The 24,809-nt window shown below is 36.2% G+C and overlaps 1 protein-coding gene across 2 annotated transcripts in view; it reads left to right on the top strand.

Annotated features, from left to right (window-relative positions):
• Positions 1-22,092, top strand: part of LOC115929199 (ZZ-type zinc finger-containing protein 3-like) — a 30,220-nt gene extending 8,128 nt beyond the window's left edge. Inside the window, exons 3-12 of one of the 2 annotated variants that reach the window (XM_030997695.1) lie at positions 245-383; positions 1,221-1,359; positions 2,093-2,166; positions 3,384-3,464; positions 4,576-4,677; positions 5,584-5,682; positions 6,185-6,334; positions 7,977-8,072; positions 9,271-9,398; positions 21,175-22,092. In XM_030997695.1, the coding sequence (XP_030853555.1) occupies positions 245-383; positions 1,221-1,359; positions 2,093-2,166; positions 3,384-3,464; positions 4,576-4,677; positions 5,584-5,682; positions 6,185-6,334; positions 7,977-8,072; positions 9,271-9,398; positions 21,175-21,331 (1,165 nt within the window). In that variant the 3' untranslated portion in view covers positions 21,332-22,092. Of the gene's footprint in view, positions 1-244; positions 384-1,220; positions 1,360-2,092; positions 2,167-3,383; positions 3,465-4,575; positions 4,678-5,372; positions 5,472-5,583; positions 5,683-6,184; positions 6,335-7,976; positions 8,073-9,270; positions 9,399-21,174 lie in introns of both variants that reach the window. The other variant, XM_030997696.1, reaches the window with a different exon arrangement.
• The last annotated feature ends 2,717 nt before the right edge of the window (positions 22,093-24,809 follow it).

The following is a 24,809-nucleotide window of genomic DNA, read 5'->3' as shown; positions in this document are numbered from 1 at the left end:
ATGTATGCACATTCTCCACTCCCTAGGTAGCATCGTATTCATTTGTGTGTTTATCTTTTTTTGTGTCCTCTGCCTTTGGCTTTCAGCTACAGGATGCTGCTGCGTACAATCACCACGCTGGAGGCCCAGAGGAAGCAGGCCGTCAAGGATCGGATTCAGGCTTACTCGCACACAATGTATGCACATTCTCCACTCCCTAGGGAGCATCGTATTCATTTGTGTGTTTATCTTTTTTGGCTTTCAGCTACAGGATGCTGCTGCGTACCATCACCACGCTGGAGGCCCAGAGGAAGCAGGCCGTCAAGGATCTGGACAAACTGGTGACGGCTCAAAGAGAAGCACTCCGGAACCCCCTCAAGTTTGTTCATAGATTGCAGAAAAAGGTTAGTTATTAACCCTTTGACTAGTGAATTCTCTAATCCCCATAGGCTTCATACAGGGACCACCAGGTTCCAGTACGCAATGGGACAAACTTCAGAGAGGTGTATTTGATCGTAAGATGTGGACTGTTCAAGACATTACCAATGATGTTAGGCATGAGATGTTATCGTTAGTACCTTATTGCTATTTTACATTGTAATGTGTACTCTCTGTCAAACGTAATGCTTTATGCTTAAAAATGCTTAAAAGTAAAGTTTTTATATGAAGGGCAGTCATACATGACACAATAAGAGCTTGAAATATATTTCTCAAACTAATCCACTTTTAAATTTTGAGTTATCAGTTGGTTAAAAAGCAATTGCATTCATAAGGCCAAACAACAAAAATTAAGTGTTTTTCGTTCCCTCCTGCCTTTTTTTTAAAAACTATTTACTATTCAGAAAAGAAAAAGTTAAAAAGAACAAAAAAAGATATACATTTTGTTTGAATAGCTTCTACAGTGATACAAATCATTTTTTTGGGTCATAGATTGCATCAGTATAGTCACATAGCACATTAACTGTGAATAACTTGGCTTGGCCAGCTATAATTAGCATGGCAGCCATCTTGGAAATAATAATAGCAAATAATTGGAAAATAGTAAATAGTAATGCCCTGCCTTGTCCTTTTTTTTAAAGTCCGGACAAGAAACACATTATTTTTGTTATTTGGAATATTGCTATCAAAGAAGTAAAATAGCAATTTCTAAAACATATTAAATGGCAAAAGATGAACTTTAGATATATATGCATTAGGAAATACTTTTTCTTCATGTTTTTTTCGTGCTTACATTTACAAAGGACACCCTGCACCTGCCGTCACCCCAGCGCATTGTTCTTCTCCCAGAGATCCCGTGGGGGCGCTATTTAGGTCATCCGGACAGTAAGGAGCTGATCCTAGGGCTGTCTCACCAGACGAGGGCCAGCTTGAAACCAAAAGGTATGTATAGATTATTATTATTAAGAATATGGCGTCACCTGTGACGGGGAGGCAAAAAAAGTGGACCACTACACCGGGGTTACTCTCCTCTACACAGGCCTCCATTTAAAATCCAAAGGATAAGCCCTTTGTGTACCATGCATGTATATCATCAAGTGAACAAGAAATAATCAACATAAATAACAGTACCCATTTACTACACCTGGGGGGGGGGGGTGTTACACAAAGACTAAGATTGACTTTAAGTTGGATTTAACTATGGCATGCCTGGCATGTTTGCTGTCACCGTTTACTGACAATGGTCTCTCAAGGGACGTACAAATCATGGTCAGAAATCTACAGAATTTACTTTTTTTTATAATAATTCGTAATTGAAGGAAAAATATATCGAAAGATCATAATGGTGAGAGCAAACAGTGGCATGAATGGCCTGCCATAGTTAAGTCCAACTGAAAGTCGATCTTAGTCTTTGTGAAAGACCCCCCTGGGTGAAGAGTGGCTACCATGTACAGTACATGTAGCTATAACAGGATAAGGCACTCAATCATTCAAGAAATTTCTTCCAACAGTATGTCTCGTAATAGCTATTGGAGCCTCAACCTGTGCTTGTGCAAAGAGACAGCACATTATACCAAAATGATGTTGTTTGTAGTGTTCATGAAAAATAGCCCAAGCTAGAGGAAAATGTGTGTCATGTCGAATGTCTCCAGTGACTCTGTTTCATTATGTCTAGATTCGGCGGAGGACCCTGGGGCAGGAACAAGCTCATCATCAATTCCAATCGATGATCAGGATGAGGATGAAAAGGTAATAGGTTTCTCTGTGCCCCCTCTCTTTTACTTTCCTTTTCTCTCTCTCTCCCTTCCTCCCTCTTTCTCTGTCTCCCTCCCTCCCCCCTTTCTCTCTCTCTCTCTGTCTCCCTTCCTTCCTCCCCTCTCCCTCCCTTCCTTCCTCCCCTCTCTCTCCCTCCCTACCCTCTCTCTCTCTCTCCTACTTTCCTTTTCTCTCCCTCCCTCCCCTCTCTCTCTCTATTACTTTCCTTCTCTCTCTCTCTCTGTCTCTCCCTCCCTCCCTCCCTTTCTCCCTCCCTCCCTTTCTCCCTCCCTCCCTCCCTTTCTCCCTCCCTCCCTCCGTCCGTCCCTCCCTCCCTCCCTCCCTCCCCCTTCCCCAATGAAGCGAAAGTAAGGTAGACACTTAACATTCCATGGAGGAGTTGAATGAAGTTGAACCATGTTAATACAGTGAAACCTGCCTATAAAGACCACCCAAGGGAGACAAGAAAGTCGTCTTTGTAAACAGGTCATCTTTGTAGACAAGTTATCATTAGGGACTTTTAGATTGAGTGGACGAGAACACGACGAACGCCAACTGATCATGCGTGTCAACGTACTCAACTGCCCATGTTGACTACAATTAGAAATCTTTTTAGATTTCATTAGACGATGTACATGCATGCAGGAAGTAACACTATTCACCTGTTCTACACATTTTCACATAATAGCAGTGAAGGGATGTTCTTTTGTCTACCACAGCAATTGTTGAGGGTAGAATGAGGAACTGTATATTTTGTCCTCTTTCTTTGTCCGTCATGTTCATAGTGGTACTTGTGAATGCAGGTGAATATGCATGTGACACCTGTTCTACACATTTTTACATAATAGCAGGGAAGGGATGTTCTTTTGTCTACCTGAGGTACTGATACTAATACTGATCAAGATTTAGGAATATCAATGTTGACGCATTCTCGATCGCCGACTGAGACGACGAGACGCATGCGCAGTGCCTTAAAATGACGTCACACGTTGCAGTCAAAGCTGTCGACGTGCAAATCTAAAAGTCCCTATTGTAGACAGGTGGTCACTAAAGCAGGTTTAACTGTAACTTTATAGTTCTTTTTACATGTCCAATCTCTGTCATTTCCTCTACAACCTCAGTGTTTCAAATCACAGCATTCCAAATATTAAATACACAATCATTTTATCTTATTACCTGGTTTTCTTGTTACTTTTTTTTGTCTTGCGCAGAACAAGAGTGTGATTCGTGGTCGCCTCTGGGACGAAACCAAACCAGACACGTTCAATCGACTTTGGACAGTCGGTGAACAGGTATGATGTTCATCAGTTATAATTTTTGTGTTAAGTGTGAAAAAATTAATTTCAATATCCATATTAGAGGGCAAGCCCGAGATGTGTTTTCCATATATGTTTTAACTTTAAAGTGTAGCTGATGGTTGTATGAAGTTCTTAGACTAATTAAAGGATGGATCAGAGCCCTGTTGCATAAAACTTACCATTGATGATAAATTTGCCATCAATGGCAACTGCCATGGTATATTAGGGCTCAACAGCCAATCAAAATCAAGGTTTCCATGGTAGTTACCATTGATTGCAAACTTATCATCAATGGTAAGTTTTGTGCAACGGGTCCCAGATCAAATTCAAAGGACAGTGATGGTCCTAATGGTGAAGACCCTGTTAGAAGTGAAATAGATCAATTATATATCAATGCTGAACTAAAGAATTCCATAGACACAGAGATCAGTGTTGGAAGTAGATGAACATATAATAAACCTTTGCTAATTTCCTTTTTCTAGTTGTTATGTAAACAGGAGCTTCAAATTAATTTCTATAGGTTTGAATTAATAAATATTCGTCAAAATAATTTGATTTATATAGTGCCTTTTCCAAAGGGTACAAGGCACTGTCCCTTAGTCTATCAACAAATTGATAAGAATTGTTCAGGTATTTTTTCAGATGTTTTTGAAGAAGTCAAGTGTCTTAAGAAATTCTTTTTCAGGTTTGAATTTACAATATTTACATAGCATTTTACATTTTCTTTTCTTTATTGTTTGTTGAAGAAACAGAAGAATACAAATTACATTTTACTAGGCCAATCAAGGACAACTTAAAGCCCATCTGTACTAGTTTGGCCAGGAGGGATTAGGCCACCCAGCGTGGTCACTGACAGGAGGCTATCTCATCAACTCAGCTCTCAATTCACGTAAAATATAGAGGATCATGGGGGACCAATGGTCACCGATTAGGCATTGTTTTCTGTATAGAAGGAGCAAGTAGCTACAAGTAGGACAGTTGGGCTTTAATAAGAAAGCTTGATATCAGTGTTCTACAAATTCCCGGAGTGGAATGCCCTGGAATGAAATTTACAATAGTTAACCATTGTTTATTTGCTTGTTTGTTTGGTTTGTCATGGAAACAGAAGCGTCTAGAGGACCTACTGACCACGCACCCGTCTGAGGAAGTGGAAGCGAGGAGATGGGAAAAGATTGCCAAGGATCTTGGGAACAGGACCCGCCATCAGGTTAGATTGTTTGTTTTGGGTTTTTATTTCTGTATAAAATGTGTATTAACAAAATACGTCTGTTCTTCCAAAATCAAATATTTTGTACAATCATGGGGAAATAAGAATTAAAAGTAAATTCAATATTAAAAATGTCAATAAACAAAACGTAAACGATATAACTGAAGATGTATAATATATTTTTGAGTGTAAAAGATTCAATTTACATTTACAGTGTATTTTATAAGGGATACAGAACTGCACGAACCCTGACAAAATAAAGTGAAAAGAAAGAGAGGTAAACAGATTAGCGTTTCATGCTAGAGATCTTTGCCTTTGTCTTTGTTGATGATGATGATGATGGTCATAGAGATGGAAGTCAGAGAGATGAAAGAAAAGATGTATATGTAATGAATATGATTGTATTATGATGTTTACCCCTGGACGTCTATAACCTACATCAATTATCCTATGTAGTTGTCTGGAGTGTAAATTTCTGAGGAGGTGTTTTCCAGGAATTTTTTTTTTTTTTTTTTTGAGGGGGGGGGGGAGGAATTGATATGTATTGATGTAGTACAAAATAAGTTTCGAAATGAGATCAGAAAATGAGGAGATATTAGTAGTAATTAGCTCAATCATTTACTGCTATTTTCACTGTATTCAAGCAAAGAATTATAGCTTATGTTTTTAATTCCTCATTAATTACCTCCATTCAGGTTGCCAGTAGAGTGCAGAAGTATTTCATCAAGCTCGGCAAAGCTGGGCTGCCCATCCCCGGTCGAATGCCTAACATGGCTACATACACTCTGAAGAAAGTAAGTTCCTGTACACATCAGGAAATAGGCTGCACATTAATTGATGGATAACACAGGTTGGGTGAAATCAAAATGAAAGTTGGTTCCTGTTGATATGCAGGGCTGCATTCAGGTTGCCAGTAGAGTGCAGAAGTATTTCATCAAGCTCGGCAAAGCTGGGCTGCCCATCCCCGGTCGAATGCCTAACATGGCTACATACACTCTGAAGAAAGTAAGTTCCTGTACACATCAGGAAATAGGCTGCACATTAATTGATGGATAACACAGGTTGGGTGAAATCAAAATGAAAGTTGGTTCCTGTTGATGTGCAGGGCTGCATATTTTGTTATTGAAACATCTAAGTATATTTCAAAGATTTTTAAATATAATTTTTGTTTTGCTAAGCTCCACCCTAAAAAAATGTTCCAGCTCTCATTCATCTTGTGACATCATCTGACCACCTATTAACAATAGACCATACAATACCAACATAGGAGTTGCTATGTCAGATGTGCTGTAGCATCACCAGGAAAAGAAAGGTAATGGGAAGCTGATGATTGACAGATGATATGGACAAGGACAACCAAATGACCCCTTTTTCTTTAGGCCTAAAAGAAGAACAGCAGACTATATTAAAGATTTTTTTTGTTATATTACCCAAACTGTATGTATGTGAGCTTTAAGATCTTTCTCTTACCTCACACTTTTCTAACGGAATCTGTTGTACCCTACAGCCAACTCAGCGTCGCTACATGAACCCTTACAACAGACTGACGTGCGCGCCCTCTACATTCCTTCAGTCGATCCGAGCGCCTGTCCTCATGAATGAAGACGACGACGATGCATTCGACTATGAAATGGACTACGATGCAGATTCCATAATGGTACAATTACCCATTTATACATATTTATTGCAAACGCACAGTAACAGAAAGTCATCTTTAATCAATTCTATATTGTACAATTACCAATTTCTCTCTATTTCTTCAATTCCATATTGTTTAATTGCCAATTTCTCTCTATTTCTTCAATTCCATATTGTACAATTACTAATTTCTCTCGATTCTTCTGTTCCCATGATGGTACAAAAACCATTTTCTTCCCATTTATTGTAAACACAAAGTAACAGAATAGAATGTCATCTTAAAGTGGAGGTATTTCTCCTTTTAATGACCCGTTTCTCAAAACCGTTTTTTTCAATGAAAAATTACAAAAATCAGGGACAAATCTGCTGATATTCAGAAGCAAGGATTTCACTAGCTTATAACAAAAACTGTCATTTGTCACTGATGACAAGTTTTGTTAAATTGGGCCCAGAATTGTCGTTATATAGATGAAAGGGAAGCTACCGTAATTAACGTTGTATAAACCGCCCTCGTGTATTAACCGCACCCCTCTTTTTCGCCCTTAAAAAAAAAAAAAAAAAAAAAAAAAAAAAAAAAAATTGGAGGAATTATTATTATAAACTACATATTGAGATCTATCAGAAAGATTACTTTCAAACCAAGATGACAGACAAATTTGAGTGTTGTTCTAGTTTCCGAGTGGTGAGTCAACACACCGATTACCGAGCTGGGAGACATTGCCAGGCATAGCGCCAGGTAGAGGGGCATAAATCAAAACTTAAAAAAATTTTTTTTTTTTTTAAATGGTGCACCGTGTATAAGCCGCACCCCCGACTTTGAATTTTTTTCGGCGGCAAATAGGTGCGGTTAATACACCGTTAATTACGGTATATATTTAGCAAAAGTATCCCAGTTAAACATTTTAGTCTCTATGCTACTAAAATACAAACTTAACAATGGGTTTAAGTTTGGTCTTAAGTCCAGTTTAAAAAACAAATTTAGACAGCACTCTAGGTTTTCCCTTTCTTAAATACGACTAAACCTGGGGTGTCAGCCCTAACTGAGTTAGTAGGATGTTCAACTCATCCATAGGAATTTTTATTTAAAGGGACCCAGAGATGTTTTCTATCATTCAGCACATTATTTTTTACATGTTTCTTCATTACTTGTACTTTATCAGTATTTAGAGGATTGAATTTGAATTTATAATTCCAGTATCCAAAGAAACATAATTCCATACCATTTCATGCGGATGATTATCCTTAAAGATAAACTTGAGTTCTGGTAATGCGATTGCATTGTGAAAGAAAAGGTGTGGAATGGATCAGAAAAGTTGATCATATAGCATGTAAGTAATGGTGTGTAATGCAAGGTTCTGGAGTCATCAAAATCATCATTAAATTTGGCAGAGTCTTGGTAAAGTAACAATCACTTACACAGAAAGATGTATATGGGACAACACACATGGTGTCGGGTCTAGTACTACCCTGATTTCCTTATCTTTCTATGCTCATTACTCAGCCAGTATACATTTTCTTCCAAAATTGTTTGGCACATGACATTTATTTGTAATCTTGAACATTCAGTGTAAGTTTCGTTAGATTCTGTGAGAATTCGTTTTCTTTTTTTACCAGAACTCAAGTTTATCTTTAATAACGCTTTTCATTTCTTTTCTTTGAAGGAAGAAGACGACATCCCAAGTGAGTTGAAAGGCTCGGAAGAGTACAAAGAGTTGGTGAGACTCAAGAAGTTAAGAAACATCACGCTCAAACAGCAGGTAGGTAGAGGAAGTTCTTTGTATGTTCATTTGTCTTTTTGTTTGTTTTTCCGTTTGTTTGTTCGTCTTTCTGTTTGTCCCAAATAGGATCCCAATAGGCCAATCCTATCGGTTCACTGATGCTCAGATAAGTAGCTAATTTTTTTTAAAAACATACAGTGTATTAAAGTGACTTAGTAACATTGTTGAAGGTTGATGAAAAAAATTGCTTAATTGTTGTATAAAATGTTACTTACTATATTCCTTCTACTGTACTATCCTTCTGACAGGCAAAAAATCCTGAAAAAATTCTCAAACCACAAAGATATCTATGGTTTTCTTTGAAGGCGTCGATATGAGGCACCCTCTAACAGTGATTAACAGTAAATTCTTCCAACCATTTTTGAATTTTCCCAACCATTTTTCCATGAAAAAAAAGACATAAAACAGGCTATAAAAAATCTGTCAACACTTAAATGTCTGGAATGGAATGTAGAGCCATTTTATTGCTTTGTGAGATTTCCATTCACCTAAAGTGTAACTAAATTGTTCTATAAATCTAGATCTAGACCTAGTTGGGAGAATTAAGGAATCGATCAGATCAGTTTTTGCCCAATTTGTACCATGAATAATGGTCCGTTTTCACTCAAATTTTCAGATTATCTTTAATCGTACATCTAGCATTGAAGTCACTACCTTAGAACCACTATCTCTCATCTGAACAATGTTACCAAGTCCCTTTAAGAGTCACTAAGCATTTTTAACACATAAAAAGAAAGAGATGTTATGGAACACACAATTTACAAATGTTTATTAAGTGTACACATTATACATCAGAGAGCAACTAGGTCTTATGCCTGACCCAACCAGATAGAGAATAAATATGCAAAGACAGTTTGAAACACTTTTTATTGAGTTCTTATTGATATATTTTTACTGTACCGATAATACACAGTGAAACTTGTATTTAAAGACTGCCAAAGCAAGACAAGAATTTTTTTATTTTTTTATAAGCAGGTGGTCTTTACGAACAGGTTATTTTATCAATGAGAAACACCATTCAAGGGAAACAAAAAGTGTGGTCTTTCTAGACAGGTTGTCACTCAGTATTAAAAGCAGGTTTCACTGTACCATCGGCTATTTGTTGAAAAGGAAATGACCGTGTACCTTGTAGTGCAACCCTCTATTTGCATTTTTTCTCATAAAAATCTTCCAACAGACGGACATGAGCCACGCTGGCTATAGCTGTGATGGTTGTGACGTTTCACCCATCGTTGGTGTGAGATGGCATTGTGTGAACTGCCCCATGGAAATCTCCACAGACCTATGCCAAAGCTGTGTGAATGAGTAAGTATTGGTAAGCCTGTTCACATGGCAGCAAGGTTTGTTGATTGGACAGTGTCCTTATCACATTAAAGGTACTATTTCCCATTTGCAGGCCACAATATGAAAAGGTTAAATTCCAAAGGCATTTGAAAGATAATACTAATTTAGAACTTCCCTAAAAACGAAAGGGCTTGAAATGTCTTTTTGTGAGAAAATAAAAACCGTTAGTTGTCAAATCGACTTTAGGGATTGTAGTCCTTTTGTTAAATAGTCCGACTTTCAGGCCCATGTATTGTACGTTTTGTGCTACGCAAAGATTCAACCAGTTTAATTTTGGCTATTACAAGAAGTGGGTTATTGATGGAGACAAATGCTCATGTACCCTTCATTATGTATGTTAATACCAAAGAAAAAAGAAAGTTAGTCAGTCACTGACAGTGAAGTCTAGAAATTAAATGGGTTTCCTTGCATAATTTGAATACTAGGACACTGCTAACGTTTAAATTTCACAGATAGGACATACATGACATATTCATAATTCCTGCAAAGTTCTACAGAATTTGATGTTGGCTGCAAAAGGGACATATTAACTCTAAAAACATAATTTCTCTATAGGTAGAATGCTTAAAATCAACAAACAAACCGTTTACCTGGCATTCTATAGGTACATAGTTAAGGAAGTACGAAAAGATATAAAGGATAACATTAAACCCCGCATTTAGGGCGCGGACTCCAAGTCTGACATGGGTTCCGGGTGCGCCCTATTCTATGTGAGTGTGTGGGCGTGTGTTAGCTAGTCTACTCGACAAGATGTTTTACTGCGTACTGAGAATGTATTTATATTGCAATATCTCTTTGTAGAAGTAATATTTGAAGCTCATACTTTGACTACCGTGTAGCAACAGGAAACCCTTTACATCAAGAGCACAACATGTTTTGGGGATTGGTACGTTTGAAAGTTACACTATTTAGAGAAACTTTGAAGAAACTTTAATGAAACACCCATTACTGTGGAAAATTACAAGTTCATGACATTCATAAACTTTGATCAAACTGTTTTGATGCCTATCGATTTTTGTTGGTCGAAGATTGCACCATGAGAACTGCCCTATTAAAGGAAATCTCTAAAGACGTATGTGTGCACCAAATCCTGTACGTGAATAAGGGTTTAAATCCGACATGTGTGTATAGTTTTGCGAAGACCGTAAAAACTATTTTTCAGGGTTTTTTAAAAAATTTTATTCTACATAGCGCGAAAGTTATTCTGCTCATGTCTAATGGAAGGATTAAATGAAAACTTAGCGTTTAAAGTTTAATCTTTATATTATGCGCAATTTGAAGAGAGAGATTACATTGGAATCCGGCTTGCTCATGTGCAGTCGATTTTGAAAGCAAGAAATGTGACAGCTGAAAATAGATGACTTGCCTGTGTATCTTTAGATTTTGGCGGAAATGGCTATTTTTACCATCGAAATAAAACATAGGAACATAATAATTGTATGTGCATATCAAACAAAAAATTCAGCCCAGGTCATGCAAATGTTACCTACATGTACATGCAGGGCAGCAACAGTAAAAAGTAAAGTATACTAGGACAATAAATAAAGCTATACATGTGTAGAAGCTATTGATGAAAATTGTCAAGCTTTGGAAATGAAAATCTAGAAAGGAGAGGGTACAGTGTACGTGAGCTGCTGAATGCCAGAAGATCTTTTTTATTATTAAGCAATTTTCTTTCCAATTTCCATTTCTTAAGTGATCATAAAAGTTATTGTGAAGAGCATTTTAGTACTTTAAATAACCAGAGCTAAAGATTGTTGTACATGTATAGAGAGCTGATTATACATTGATGGATTGAGAGAGATTGAAGGAGACATATAATTGCATGAGCAGAGACAGAGGGGAAGAAAGCGAATGAGTGTGTGTGTTGTAAGAGGGAGGGAAGGAGAGAGAGAGAGAGAGAGACTTTGTTTTCTTTCTTTGATAATTGCTCATTTGCTTTATGTAATGCTACAAATCCTACAATCGAATTTATTATTGCTTGTGCTCACCCCTCCATATGGATTTCCATAAGTCTCCCTTTTCTCTCTCATTTTGCTTCCGCTCTGTATATACAGTACAGTGAAACCTGTCTATAAAGACCACCCAAGGGAAACAAGAAAAGTGGTCTTTATGTACAGGTTCCTTTAGTACATGTTTCAATGAGAAACCATTTTCAAGGGAAACAAAAAATGAGGTCTTTGTAGACGGGTGGTCACTATAAAAGCCAGGTTTGATTGTATCATTATAAATTACTCTCAATTTCTCTTACTAAAAACTATGTTAAACATGCTCTTCATAATTTGGTTTCTCATTTCAATTTCTCTTTATCTATATTTTTTTAAATCTCTCTCCCTCTGTCTTACTTGTCTTTTCTGTTATTTCAATCTCTCTCAGAAATTTCTCTTGCTCAAACTATGTTTTAGCTTTTTTTCCTCTGTCTTTGTTTCTTCCTGTTTCTTTTTTTTTTATATACTTTTATCTCTCTTTACATCTGTCATGTAAACAAAATTGTGACCAAAAAAAGTTATGTTTTTGCTTCTTGAATCAAAATCTAGGTCGAGAACTTCTATCACATGACCCGTGTGAAACAAATTGTGCACTGCCTACATGTACATGTATATTTAAGTCTCTAGTGATATATTTTCTCTCTCGGGCAAAGGACAATTTATTTTCATTGTTTTTTTGTGTAACCTTAGTTACCAGTTTCATTTATAAGGCCCATTCACATTGCAAAAAAAAATTTGAGAGCGAGCATTTATACTGGAAAAACCGGTGGAGTTTCAGCCGGCGTTTAAAAAAAAAAACCCTCCAGAGGTTGTAGCAGCTTCTGACAAAACTCCGGAATGTTAGAAAAACCGACGGTTTGTGCTTGCAATGTAAAATGCCCCTGAAATCTCTCATGCCAGTGCTAGTGTGTAATCACTCTCCCAAACTTTGTCTTTCCTCCTCCAACTTTATTTTCTTTTTCGTTCTCATCTCTCACCCTTTCTCATTCTCATTCTCAGGACTGTTTTCTCCTCCTTTCATTCCCCCTAAACTCATATCCTTTATGATTTCTTTTCCATATTTGCAAATCCACATTCAGTAATGCACAAACCACAACAAGACTTAAAGATAAAGTTGAGTTCTGGTCATGCGATTGCATTACGAAAGAAACGGTGTGGAATCGATTAGAAAAAGTTGATCATGTAGCATATAAGTATTGGTGTTACTGCATGGTTCTGGAATCATCAAAACGATAAGAAATTTGGCCCAGTCTTGGTAAAAGTAACAAGCACTGTACACAGAAAAATGTATATGGGGCTACATAAACATGTCCTCATTTTTAAGCTTTTACATGTAATATTTAGAATATGAAGGCATTTGAAGAGCCATGCATTCCATGAAACATTTTTTCCCTGATGTTCTTCCACACTTGCATAATAACAACGAAAACACTCACAAATTATTGTTCACCTCTCCCCAAAACTCAATCTTCTCTTTAAACAGCAACACAGCAACATCCACACATGTACGGTACATGTAAAAAACATGTAAAAAGAAATTGAACAAGAACATAAAACAAAGAACAGCATATACATGTTTATGAATTTTTTTGCATGCAAGCTTTTAATGATGTGAGACAGAGTAAACAAAACAGGATTTTAGCAATGATTTCTTTGTTTGGTGTCCAAATTTGTAATTAGGATGTTGAACAATATAGAGCATATATAAATGTAATACTTGAATGTGTTTCTACATAAGACTCAAGAAGAAAACAGTATTGTCTACCTAGGAATTAAAAACTCATAACGGCATATAGTTAACAACATAATTATTCACAACCTTAATTATGAATTTAATAATATTTTGTTCAGTATGTGAAAAATTGATCTGTCCGGATTCATTTATTTACTTTTTTAAATTAAAGCAAGTACATGTATAGTACTTCTTATACATTTGGAATATACTGTATGGTTCTACTGTTTTAACTGTTTTTATTGTATACATGGATTTACTGTTTAAGACAGAAAATTACGCTAGTATCGATGTAATAAATCAGTTCTGATTAACAAAACGGTTATAAATCAATGATAATCAAGCTGATATACAAGTGCATTTTTTAAAATAAATAAAGGACTAGCATTTGGCGTCACCTGTTCCTGGGAGGCTAAAGCAAACTGAATCCCAGTAACCCTCAGGTTTCTCCTCCTGGTATAACTGATTGGGGTGTACATCATTTTTGTAAAGCACTGTATTTCAACGCACATGGACAACAAATATTGTGCTAGTGCTTTCACTTTAAGTCCTATACATGTAAGTTAACAACTGAATTATTCATACCCTTACCAAGTTTTGTCATTTTTAAGTACAGGGGGGTGTTTCACAAAGATCCTAAGTTGAACTTTTCTCTAAGTTGGACTTAAAAAATATGGAAAGCCATTAGCATCTTTGAAAATATTTTGTAAAAGTTATTTTGAAAGGCATTCATTGTTTATTGAAATCATTCATATTTTCTATCATCAAGGAGATTTCATGTTCTGGATGTGGAATTAATAAAAAGTCTAAAATACTTGAATTTCTGCTTTTGAATATATTTCATTTAAAGACTCCAATGGCTGTCCATAATTTTTAAGTCCAACTTAGAGTTAAGTTCTACTTAGGATCTTTGTGAAACACCCCCCTGGTATGTGTAAACTTGATTTGTCCCAATATACATTTCTTGACAATGTGAGACATTAAAGCATACATCCAAAAGTACTCAACAAACACCCTAATTCAACCAGCTCAACTTTTCATTCTTGAGTTACGAAAACCACAAAAACCATGAAATTTACAAGAAGTACAGTCGACTAATTTGGTTAACTGCACATTGTCTGTTTACAAGATAATTATACAAAAAAGCAAGGTATATATGATAAGCGGTTGATTAAATATCAGAAGCATTTCCTTGGTATATATGATCAGATGATGCATGCCTTTTGATATATTCCTACAATGAATTTTTTCTTTTCTTTCTAAATATATATATGTACATGTATAATACATGTATACAAATATTGCATGCATTGCTCAATGATCAATATAACATATTTTCACCTCAATATCCAGTTTTTCTTGTGTGCCATTATTTCAACCTCGGCCTGTGGCCATGGTGAAATATGACATCAATCTGGAAATATTGAATATGTCAATTTATATATTTTGTAATATGCAACGCCAGAGCATGCAACATTTGTATATTGAACTACTACAATATTACTGACATGAAATGAAAAAGCAAAACACAAAATCATATAAATTATACCGATGAAGAAATGTATTATTTTCTTCATAATAATAGAACTTATAATTTTAAATCAATGAATGGAAGAAGTAGATTTGTAAAATATTAAAGAGAACACACATACTTATTTCCATTACAATTCAAAATTTATCTCACAGTAGCGCTTACAACTTAAAGAATATACCTTTAATATACCGGTAGAAGATATATATATATATATATATATATATATATATATATATCATGTCCGAAAACACAAATACTGGGAAACGATTGAACTTGAATTTACAATAAATGAATAATATATAGCTATATCAAGATTCAACAATACTGTTCATAAACATGGTGGCAGAAAAAGAGAATAAGCATATCACTGAGGTGGGAAAATAAATTTAAAGTAAAATCAAGACATTTTACCCATGTCAAATTGCTACTCTAGCCGACTATGGTTTCTCTTTTTGTATTAACAAACAACAATTAATTACTCAACTTTTGTGTAATTTTTAAGAGAAAACTTTGGCGTATATTTTAAATGTGCAACTTTTTATATTTTTTTCTTATCAACACAAAACCCCCTACCACAAAAATAGCACTAATCTTGCATACTAGTCTGTTTCATGAGCTACTATATACCGTACATGTATGTACGTGTGCATAAACAGGGTTCAATAAGTACTTTACATTATTGTGGTTATGACAAGTAACATGAAGAAAATAGTGAGAATCATTTTAATACTTCTTGAAATTTAAAATCATACACATTGCACAATAGCGCTTACAACTTAAAGAATATGCCTTTAACAATATATATATATATCATGTCCACTCACAAATACTGGGAAATTTTGCACCTGATTTTACAATCAATGAATAATATATAGCTATATCAAGGAAGTCAACAATACTGTTTATAAACAAGGTGTCAGCAAAAGAGAATACTGGTAAGCATGTCATTGAAGTGGAAAATAGATTTTAAAGTAAAATCCAGACATTTTACCTATTTCAAATTGCTATTCTAACCGACTATGGTTTCTCTTTTTGTATAAACAAACAACAATTAATAACACAACTTTTGTGTAATTCTCAAGAGAAAACTTGAGCGTATAACTTAAATGTGCAACTTTTTATAGTTTGTTCTTATCAACACAAAACCCTGTTTATATCTAAGGTGGCCCAGAAGGAACATCACAAATTCTGAAATCGCGAATCTTTGTTGTGAAATTCACAACGACACATGTGACGTCGCATATTTTGACACAAATTTTACAACAACGATTTGCGATTTCACGATTCGCGATGTCCCATCTGGGCCACAATATATATCACCTACATGTAAATGTACAATATTGCATACAAGGACATCAGTTAATAGACTGATGCCGTTGCTATAATATTTCATTGGTATGTGCATATATTTTATTGCAAAAATGATTGCGAGATATGTTTAAAGCACATGTAAACCCAGCATGGACATAGGGTAAACAACAGATTTATTTGGTGTTCGTTTGAATATACTGTATAAATATATTTACCTTCAGATAATAGTTTACATACCTGTACAGGCTGTTTACAATGTCATAATGTTTCCTTGGTTTGTGCATACATTTTAATTCCACAATCATTGTTTAAAAAAAGGTGTATGAATAAAAGCACATGTACACCCTGCATAGACATAGGTATTAAAAGAACAGGTTTCTTTGGTGTTTAGTTTATATATATAAACATGTGTACCTACAGATAATTGTTTACGTGCAGGCCTATCTGATTTCTACCATAAAAATAGCACTCATCTTGCATACTAGTCTGTTTCATTAGCTTCTACATGTTCATGTACGTGTAATTATATATAAACAGAATCTAATAATTCAATAAATATCTCATTTGAATACATGATCACTATACACCTGTACAAACGTGTATGTTTCAGATTTAAACATACTTGTAGTCAAAGGAAGACCCTTACAAGTTACATGTACAAGGCAGTTTTTATGGAGGCATATTTGTAGTACCTTTAAAAGGAAGACCCTTAATTACAAGGCAGTTCTTCTGGAGGCATACTTGTAGTAAAAGAAAGACCCATACAAGGCAGTTGTTCTGGAGGCACTATTTTGAACAGAAGACTGATAAAGTGATGATATGGTACTAATAAATAATGAAAGGCAATTTGACTTTCAAAATTTGAGAAGGCACAGGAACAAAGGCATTGTATGAAAGAGGGTGGATACATTTGATAATTGAAGAAGGTTGCCATTGCACATGTAGTCATTCACAATAGCATGTTGTCTGATATTCATTAAAACCATCTTGAGCAGCGTTTTTTAAACCTTTTTTAACTTGTGGCACCCTTATAAGTGATATAAAGTTGCGCGTCACCCCAATATCAAATTCATCATAGAAGATTCACTTGGCATCACTCTATTACTGCCCGAATCTGACATTATTTAGATAACTCACTGTCAAATACAGCTATAGAAGGATATTTGGCCATCTTGTAGCCCAAATATGGAGGTATTCAGGTATTTTGCTGCCTGAAGTCATCTTGTTTCAAACTATTTTGAGATTATGAGAACTTAAAGACTCACTCTAAACAATATCTTACGTGATATGTAAACTTGGATGCCCTTATGACTGCATATGATGCTTGTGATAAGTGGTCATCACCACAACAGTACGCTACCGGTTTCTGTTGCCATGGCTCATTTGAGTTCCTGAACAAAAGACACGGCGTTTTCGCTTGGGTTTCGTCCGTTTGATACAAAACCGGTACAGGATGAAAACGGTGATACCAAAGATGACCAGGATGCAAAGGCATATCGCCAATAGGATGTAGGAACTGGTGCAGAAAACTTCAGGTATGGTAGGTTTAGCCTGTAAATTAGATTGGGAAAAATATACCGGTAATGAATTCCTGGAATATATCTAATCATTAAATAGTTGCATAAGACAGAAGATTTTGAGGTATATGGAAGTTGAGTACAAGGCTAGCAACAAAAAATAATAATTGAAATAATGATGAAATTTCGAAGACAGGAGTTCATTGGTATAGAGATATTGACTGCTTTGAGAGGCCTGCTTGCCTGGGTAGGGGGCATGCCCCCCCCCCCCCCCCCCCCCCCCCCCCCCCCCCCCCCCCCCCCCCCGCCCAGGCACGCCTCGGGGTAATGTCAGGATCTGCGCGGTTAACACCTAAACCAATGGGTATCGCAGCAAAATTTGATTATTGTCCCGGTAACTAGAATTTTGAGGGATTTTACTCTTGGACTATTAAACGGTTTTGACATTTTTCGTTTCTTTACGAGAATGGTTAAAATCATGACTCCAATTTCAGCCAATCAGATGGCTAGATTTCTTAAGTGAGGTATATAAAATGGTTGATATGGAATATTCGCTTGGGTTTTGTCAGATACCAAGCCAGAACAGGAAGCCAAATACATTAGGAATATTCTAGTCTGTTATTGTTGGTACAAGTACTTTGAAATTACCCAAATCTTCTGTCATAAAACAATAGAAATCACTTCTGCATTGTCCAACACTGTGCACTACATGTGCCTTCTAAGTTTTGATTTTACACATTGTATGTTTCTTCTTCATTTTCAAATGTTGCAAGCTCTAGTTTTACATAGAAACTTACATGTACATCACTGAGATGACTTTTTATAGAGTTCCATCTTGCCCCAAATTTAGAGAAATTTGACCATGTTTGATTGTCAGAAAGGTAGACTTATTTTCCGAATAGACAGCCCACCTTCATGGAATTCTTTAATTTATAATCAAATGACTGTTTGTGGGCCTGACAGACAAGTATTCTATGAATTTTATGAGACAAATCACTGACACATCTTAACATTGTAAGAATTAAATTCCTCTTTTGTGATCTTGAAAAGTAAAAAACCTGCTTTGAAAACGTGTTGAGGGCTGTTGTCTGCGCCATTCGAAAAATAACTTGCAAGCAGATATTGAACTTGCATGTGCAGTAAGTGCGTATTGGGCACTGTGTTTCTATTTGAACTCACCGGAATGCATCCTGTTGAGGTGGTATCATTGTTCGGGGGAGCTGTGGCCGTTGGAGGTTCTTTAGGATCTCTTGTATGGTCCTGATTGCTGTCTCCTTTGCCCTTGTTTGTCACAGATGACGTGGTTGGTTGTGGACAGGTCTTTTCAACACGAAACGTTGCGTTAACCGAAGACTTACTCATGATACCACTGTGACTTTCGATGATGAAAGCATTCAATGGGTCAGTTTCATCATGGTATTCCAAGGAAGTTACATCCATCCGATACTCCACAGTCCTGTTGATGTAGGACATTGTTACTCTGAAGCGAGCATGTTTTGTATCTCGATCACTGGTATCATACCAGTGGAGTTCAGTCCCATAGCTCTTAAAGACCCATTTTCCATCTAGTTTTGTAGAGAGAGCTACTATGTAACTATGTAAGGGTGTAGTACCCCATACATAATAAGCTAATGTCAATGTACCATTTTCTCCTTCTTCGTAACACTGCTTATCAGTTGTAGGTTGTTGGATGAACCGTACCAATTCTGCAGTTGCTGTATATATACATGTACATACAAATAAAATGAATAACTTCATTGTGGCCTGAACTGTACTGTACTGATATCTACGGGTCAACAGTTTTGATTGTTGTCTCGTTGAATAATTCCTGCGTTGCTGGTAAAAATGTTGCACTCTAACAGACGAGAAGGTCTCTAAACAATTTCTGCCCTTTCAAAAAATCCTTTTTATGCCCTGCTCTATTGAAATTTGCTCCTGACAAAACTTTTCTCGTGACAAATTTTGTCGCATCAAACAAAATGGTTCCCTGACATCTGACTTTGTGGCACAAGAGGGCAGCAAACAATATTTAAGTCTCATAAATCTTTCGTTCAACGTACCAATTTTATTTTCGTAACAGGGTTTCCATTCTTCGGTAAAAAAAATATTCTTTTTCATCATTCTTGTTCAATGATTTGAAAAGCATCCCCTTTTATAGGGCCACATGCATGACTGACTTCACCTTCTGATAGAAAGCTTACACAATTGTTGATAAAAACTTGCGTTACAACAGTTATTCCATCATTTCAGAAGTCACATAATGGAAAAAATCAATATTTCAATTCAATTCAGGATTTTTTTCCAGGGCAATTTGCCAATTTGTAAAATATTTACAGAGTTTGACATTCATTAGAAATACAGTAGTCAGGATAGTGGGGAGGAAGAAACAGAGAGAGGAGAGAGAGGGGGGAGAGAGAGAGAGAGAGAGGAGAGAAAGAGAGAGAGAGGGGGAGGGAGGGAGGGAGGGAGGGGAGGGAGGGGGGAGGGGGAGAGAGAGAGGAGAGAGAGGGGGAGAGAGAGAGAGAGAGGAGAGAAAGAGAGAGAGAGGGGGAGGGAGGGAGGGAGGGAGGGGAGGGGGGGGGAGGGGGAGAGAGAGAGGAAGAGGGAGAGATAATAATGATAATAATACTAATGATAATAATACTAATATTAATGATGATGATGATGTCAATGATAAATAATGGTAATGGATATTTGGTAGTGCACATTTGCACTACAAAAGTTGATCAAGGCGCTCCAATATTCCAGAGGCTTTAGCAAGGCTACAGGTTTCAGTACTTTATTTAAGGAATTCCTTCCTAATGGTACCCTTTAAAAGACCCTATCTGATGGAAATACAACTTTATATCAATAGATCTCTAAATATAAACAGAATACAAATATAAAGGAAAAACAAATATTTTCCCCTTTCAGTATTATACAAAAGCAAACTAAAACCTCATTTTCCGCACCCCTCTAAATTACAGGTAGATAGAAGTCTAATTTGCCACAAGTACAGTGAAAATTACAAATGGAAGCTCATGAAAATTTCGGTGCAAGGCGATAGAGAAACTTGGACAGTACCATGTACTTGAATTATGTCACAGAGTTGTCCATTTGCATTTGAATGATTGCATCTTTAAAGATTCATAAATTCTTAATGTTGATTGTATTTTCCTTATACCTTTGATTATCTGTTCCTTTCACTTTTCTTTTTTTTAAATAAATACAAATTTCCAGATGGGGTGGAATTTCCACTTTAAATCATAATATTTTCATGATTTTTGGTTACATGCCTGACTAATGACCCAGATGAGGTGTCCCTCTCAATCATTGTTCAGTTTTCTAACAAAAGATACTAAATTCTGTCATTATTCTGTTTCAAGTTTACCAGTAGTTTATTTCTACATTTGGTTTATAAAAAAGCAAATATACAGGGATGCCAGTTTTCAGGCAACAGTCTGAATTCAGGCCGTGGAGGGTTTTTTCAGACCATAGTTTAGGCTTTTTTTGTGTACAAAATAGCTTGCTCAAAGTGATTTCCAGGCCCTCTGATTAATTCTAACTGGCATCCATGAATATACATACATGTCCAGACATATAAATATAAACATATTGTTGTACAAAGCTTATTGATGAAATAAATTCCCTTCTTCCCTCCCCTTCTCCTCTGCAGTGATTTCCAGTCGGAGGTTCACCGATCATCCCATCGTATGGACCCTGTCCATATCGGCCAATCAGCAGGCTTCGTTGACTCGGACTATACCAGCTTCACGGGGACGTCGGGTGACTACAACTATCTTGATCCGAATTACAGTCCCGCCGTTCTTTGATGGATGATTATTCTTATTTCCATTCAAATATTCCTGTTTGTCAACTCGAGAAGGCAGTCTTAAGATGTGCATGTATGTCAATGAGTTTCAAAACATTGTTGTCCCTGCAATGGAGACATCATGCAGAGCCTGTATTCAATTCAATACTTAAGTTTGATATATGAGTATTTTACTTAGTCTTCAGCTTAGATAAAATACTTAGCCAATTTGGGTATTCAGTTCAAACTTTTGGCTAAGTATTTTACCCTAAATTTAAGACAGCTCCCTACCAGACGTAAGTCAATTATTTGGAGGCATTGATTGGCAGGCATATGGTTTTCTAACGCAGTATCATAACCTGCGCACAATTATATTAGCGCGCATTTATTGCGACCATTAATTGAGCATTACTTTTGATTGATAAAAAAGATTAAAAATCTGATTTGAATACAAGATAAGTAAAGTTCTTAGCTTAGCAATTTAGTTACGTAGTAAATTTCTTACTTATTCTAAGTATCGAATTGAATACCGACCCTGGTGACTACAACTATCTCGATCCTTATCACGATTCCGCAAATTCTAGAATTTGTCAGATTCAGACTTTATTATCTTGATGGGGACTTTGAATAACTACATGTACATTTGCAACAACAGCTTCAAGCTTTCTGTTTCTCTGGTATGCATGACAACTCCTGGGGGGTGTTTCACAAAGATCCTAAGTAGAACTTAACTTGAAGTTGGACTTATAAATTATGGACAGCCATTGGAGTCTTAAAATGAAATATATTCAAAAGCAGAAATTCAAGTATTTTAGACTTTTTATAAATTCCACATCCAGAACATGAAATCTCCTTGATGATATAAAATATGAATGATTTGAATAAACAATTAATGCCTTTCAAAATAACTTTTACAAAATATTTTCAAAGATGCTAATGGCTTTCCATAATTTTTAAGTCCAACTTAGAGATAAGTTCAACTTAGGATCTTTGTGAAACACCCCCCAGTATTAGTGTAGCTTGCCATATGTGAGCTAAGTAATGCTGCAATATTGTAATCATGTTTCTGATTTGAGCTTTTTTTGTTTACTTCATGTATGACACAAACAGTAAGAAATCAACCCGTGAGGTACATAAAAGTATTGTCTAAATAGGCAGATACATGTATGTATGTATGTCTAGAAGGGAGCTGGGCTATTATTGTCAACGCGGACTCGTTGGAAAATCTGAGTTATTTGAGAGAGCTGTATCGCATTCAAGTACATGGGTGAATTTTTGCATCAATCAGATCTTTTATAATGTGTAAAGTAGTTACCAAAAAGGTAATGTTGAAATGCATTGAGTTGTTTCAATGTTTTTTGGATGGGTCATTTCATGAGGTTGAGGAATTTTTGTGATGTACCAGAAGTGAGAAACAAGGCCATGATTTTTGTACTTTAGCTTCATGGTGAATCAGCATTAACGACCCAAAGTTTATGTAATGTTATATACAGTAAATGTGATGTCTATGTAATGCTGGTAAAAGAAGTTTACACATATTGAGCAAAGGTTTTGAAGATAAGCAACTGAAACAAATGATTTTGGGAGGGCACTATAATTTCATTTTTCGTGTGTAGTAGAAGATCTTATACTAATGTTAAATAGACATTGTCATTTTTGTTTTGCCCCAAACTCATGGAATGACCCTTATGGCTGTTTAAAGTCCGGTGTGTATCTTGTAATTCAACTCTTGAAACCTTACATTGCCTAGCGATGCCGAGTTCTCCCAAACCCTTTAGAAGTCAATGGCCAGAATTCACAAAGAGGTCTGATGTAACATATGAACCTCCTGTATGTATTTGGGCCTTTGATATGGCTTACACTTTATGTGAACTTGTATCTCAATGTGTGTACAATTTTCTTTTTGTAGCCAAATAATTTGGTCATGTATAAAATGGTTACATGGACATTTTTATTCTCATCTTAATTCATCAGTATATTATTTGAGACTATCAAGGAGTTGATGTGGTGAAGACCTGAGGGAGGCAGAAAGAGATTGAGAGAGTGAGAGTGAAGAGAGAGAGAGAGAGAGAGAGAGAGGATGAGAGAGAGAGAGCAAGAGAGAGAGAGAGAAAAGAGTTAGAGAGAAGAGAGCAAGAGAGAAAGAGAGTCTGCTCTCCATCTCCAATCTTCTCTTCCTATCCAATCTTCTCTTCCTATATTTCAGTCTGCTCTCTTCTCTCTCTTTCTAATCACTTCCTTATATCGGTCTCTCTCTCTCTCTCTCTCTCTCTCTCTAATCACTTCCTTATATCGGTCTCTCTCTCTCTAATCACTTCCTTATATCGGTCTCTCTCTCTCTCTCTCTCTCTCTCTAACCTGTGCCTTATCTCTCTCTAATCACTTCCTTATATCGGTCTCTCTCTCTCTCTAATCACTTCCTTATATCGGTTTCTCTCTCTCTAATCACTTCCTTATATCGGTCTCTCTCTCTCTAACCTGTGCCTTATGTCTGTTCTCTCTAATCTGTTCCTTATCTAAGTCTGCTCATTCTCTTTCACCAATCTTCTCTTTATTTCAGTCTGCGCTCTCTAATATGTTCCTTATCTCGTCCTGCTCTCTCTCTATCTTATCTTCTCTTCCCATATTTCAGTCTGCTCTCTTTAAAGGTAATACAAAGTTTTGGGAAATTTTGAAATTGGCTGGATAATGATTCTTTACAATTTTGATATAATTGGATACCCCTGTGGATGTATTATAAGCACTAGAAAATTTAGCCCCTAAAACCCTTCTGCTTTCGATAAAAATTGAATACAAAAATTTACCGGTGCTCCTGGTAAATTGTTATAAATTTCAAATAGCCCATAAGGTCGTTCAATGGTAGCTGCGACCATGAAAATCTCAGAATATTAGTTGTGATATATAATTTCCAAACTGAAATAGCTAATCGGTCGATTTGTTATAGCTTAATTAATATCTTGATCTTGACCTTGAGAGGGAGCTATACAACATAAATAGTTTATTATTTACAATTTCATAACTTTAGACTCGATTTCAACCGCGACAACAATCACTAAATATTATAGGATCACATATGCTTCCAATATGTTCATTTGAACCAAATTCATGACCCCATACCAAAACTTTGTATTACCTTTAATATGTTCCATATTTCATTCTGCTCTCCATCTCTCCCCAATCTTCTTTTCCTTTATCTCAGTCTGCTCTCTCTAATCTGCCATTTTCCCTTATCTCGTTCTGTTCTCTCTAATCTGTGCCTTATCTCATTCTGTCCCTTATTTCATTCTGTTCTCTCATCTTCTTTTCCTTAATTTATTCTACTCTCTAATGTTCCTAATCTCAGTGTGCTCTCTCTATGCTGCTCTTTTTCCGTTTGCTCTTTCCAATCCTCTCTTCCTTTATTTCAGACTGCTCTCTGTAATCTTCTCTGCCTTATCTCAGTCTTCTCTCTCTCCAATCTTCTCTTCCTTTATCTCAGACTGCTTTCTCTAATCTTCTTC

The sequence above is a fragment of the Strongylocentrotus purpuratus genome, unplaced genomic scaffold (assembly GCF_000002235.5).
Source record: "Strongylocentrotus purpuratus isolate Spur 01 unplaced genomic scaffold, Spur_5.0 spur5_scaffold_4, whole genome shotgun sequence".
NCBI lineage: Eukaryota > Metazoa > Echinodermata > Echinoidea > Camarodonta > Strongylocentrotidae > Strongylocentrotus > Strongylocentrotus purpuratus.
This window is presented reverse-complemented; position numbering and strand designations above follow the sequence as displayed.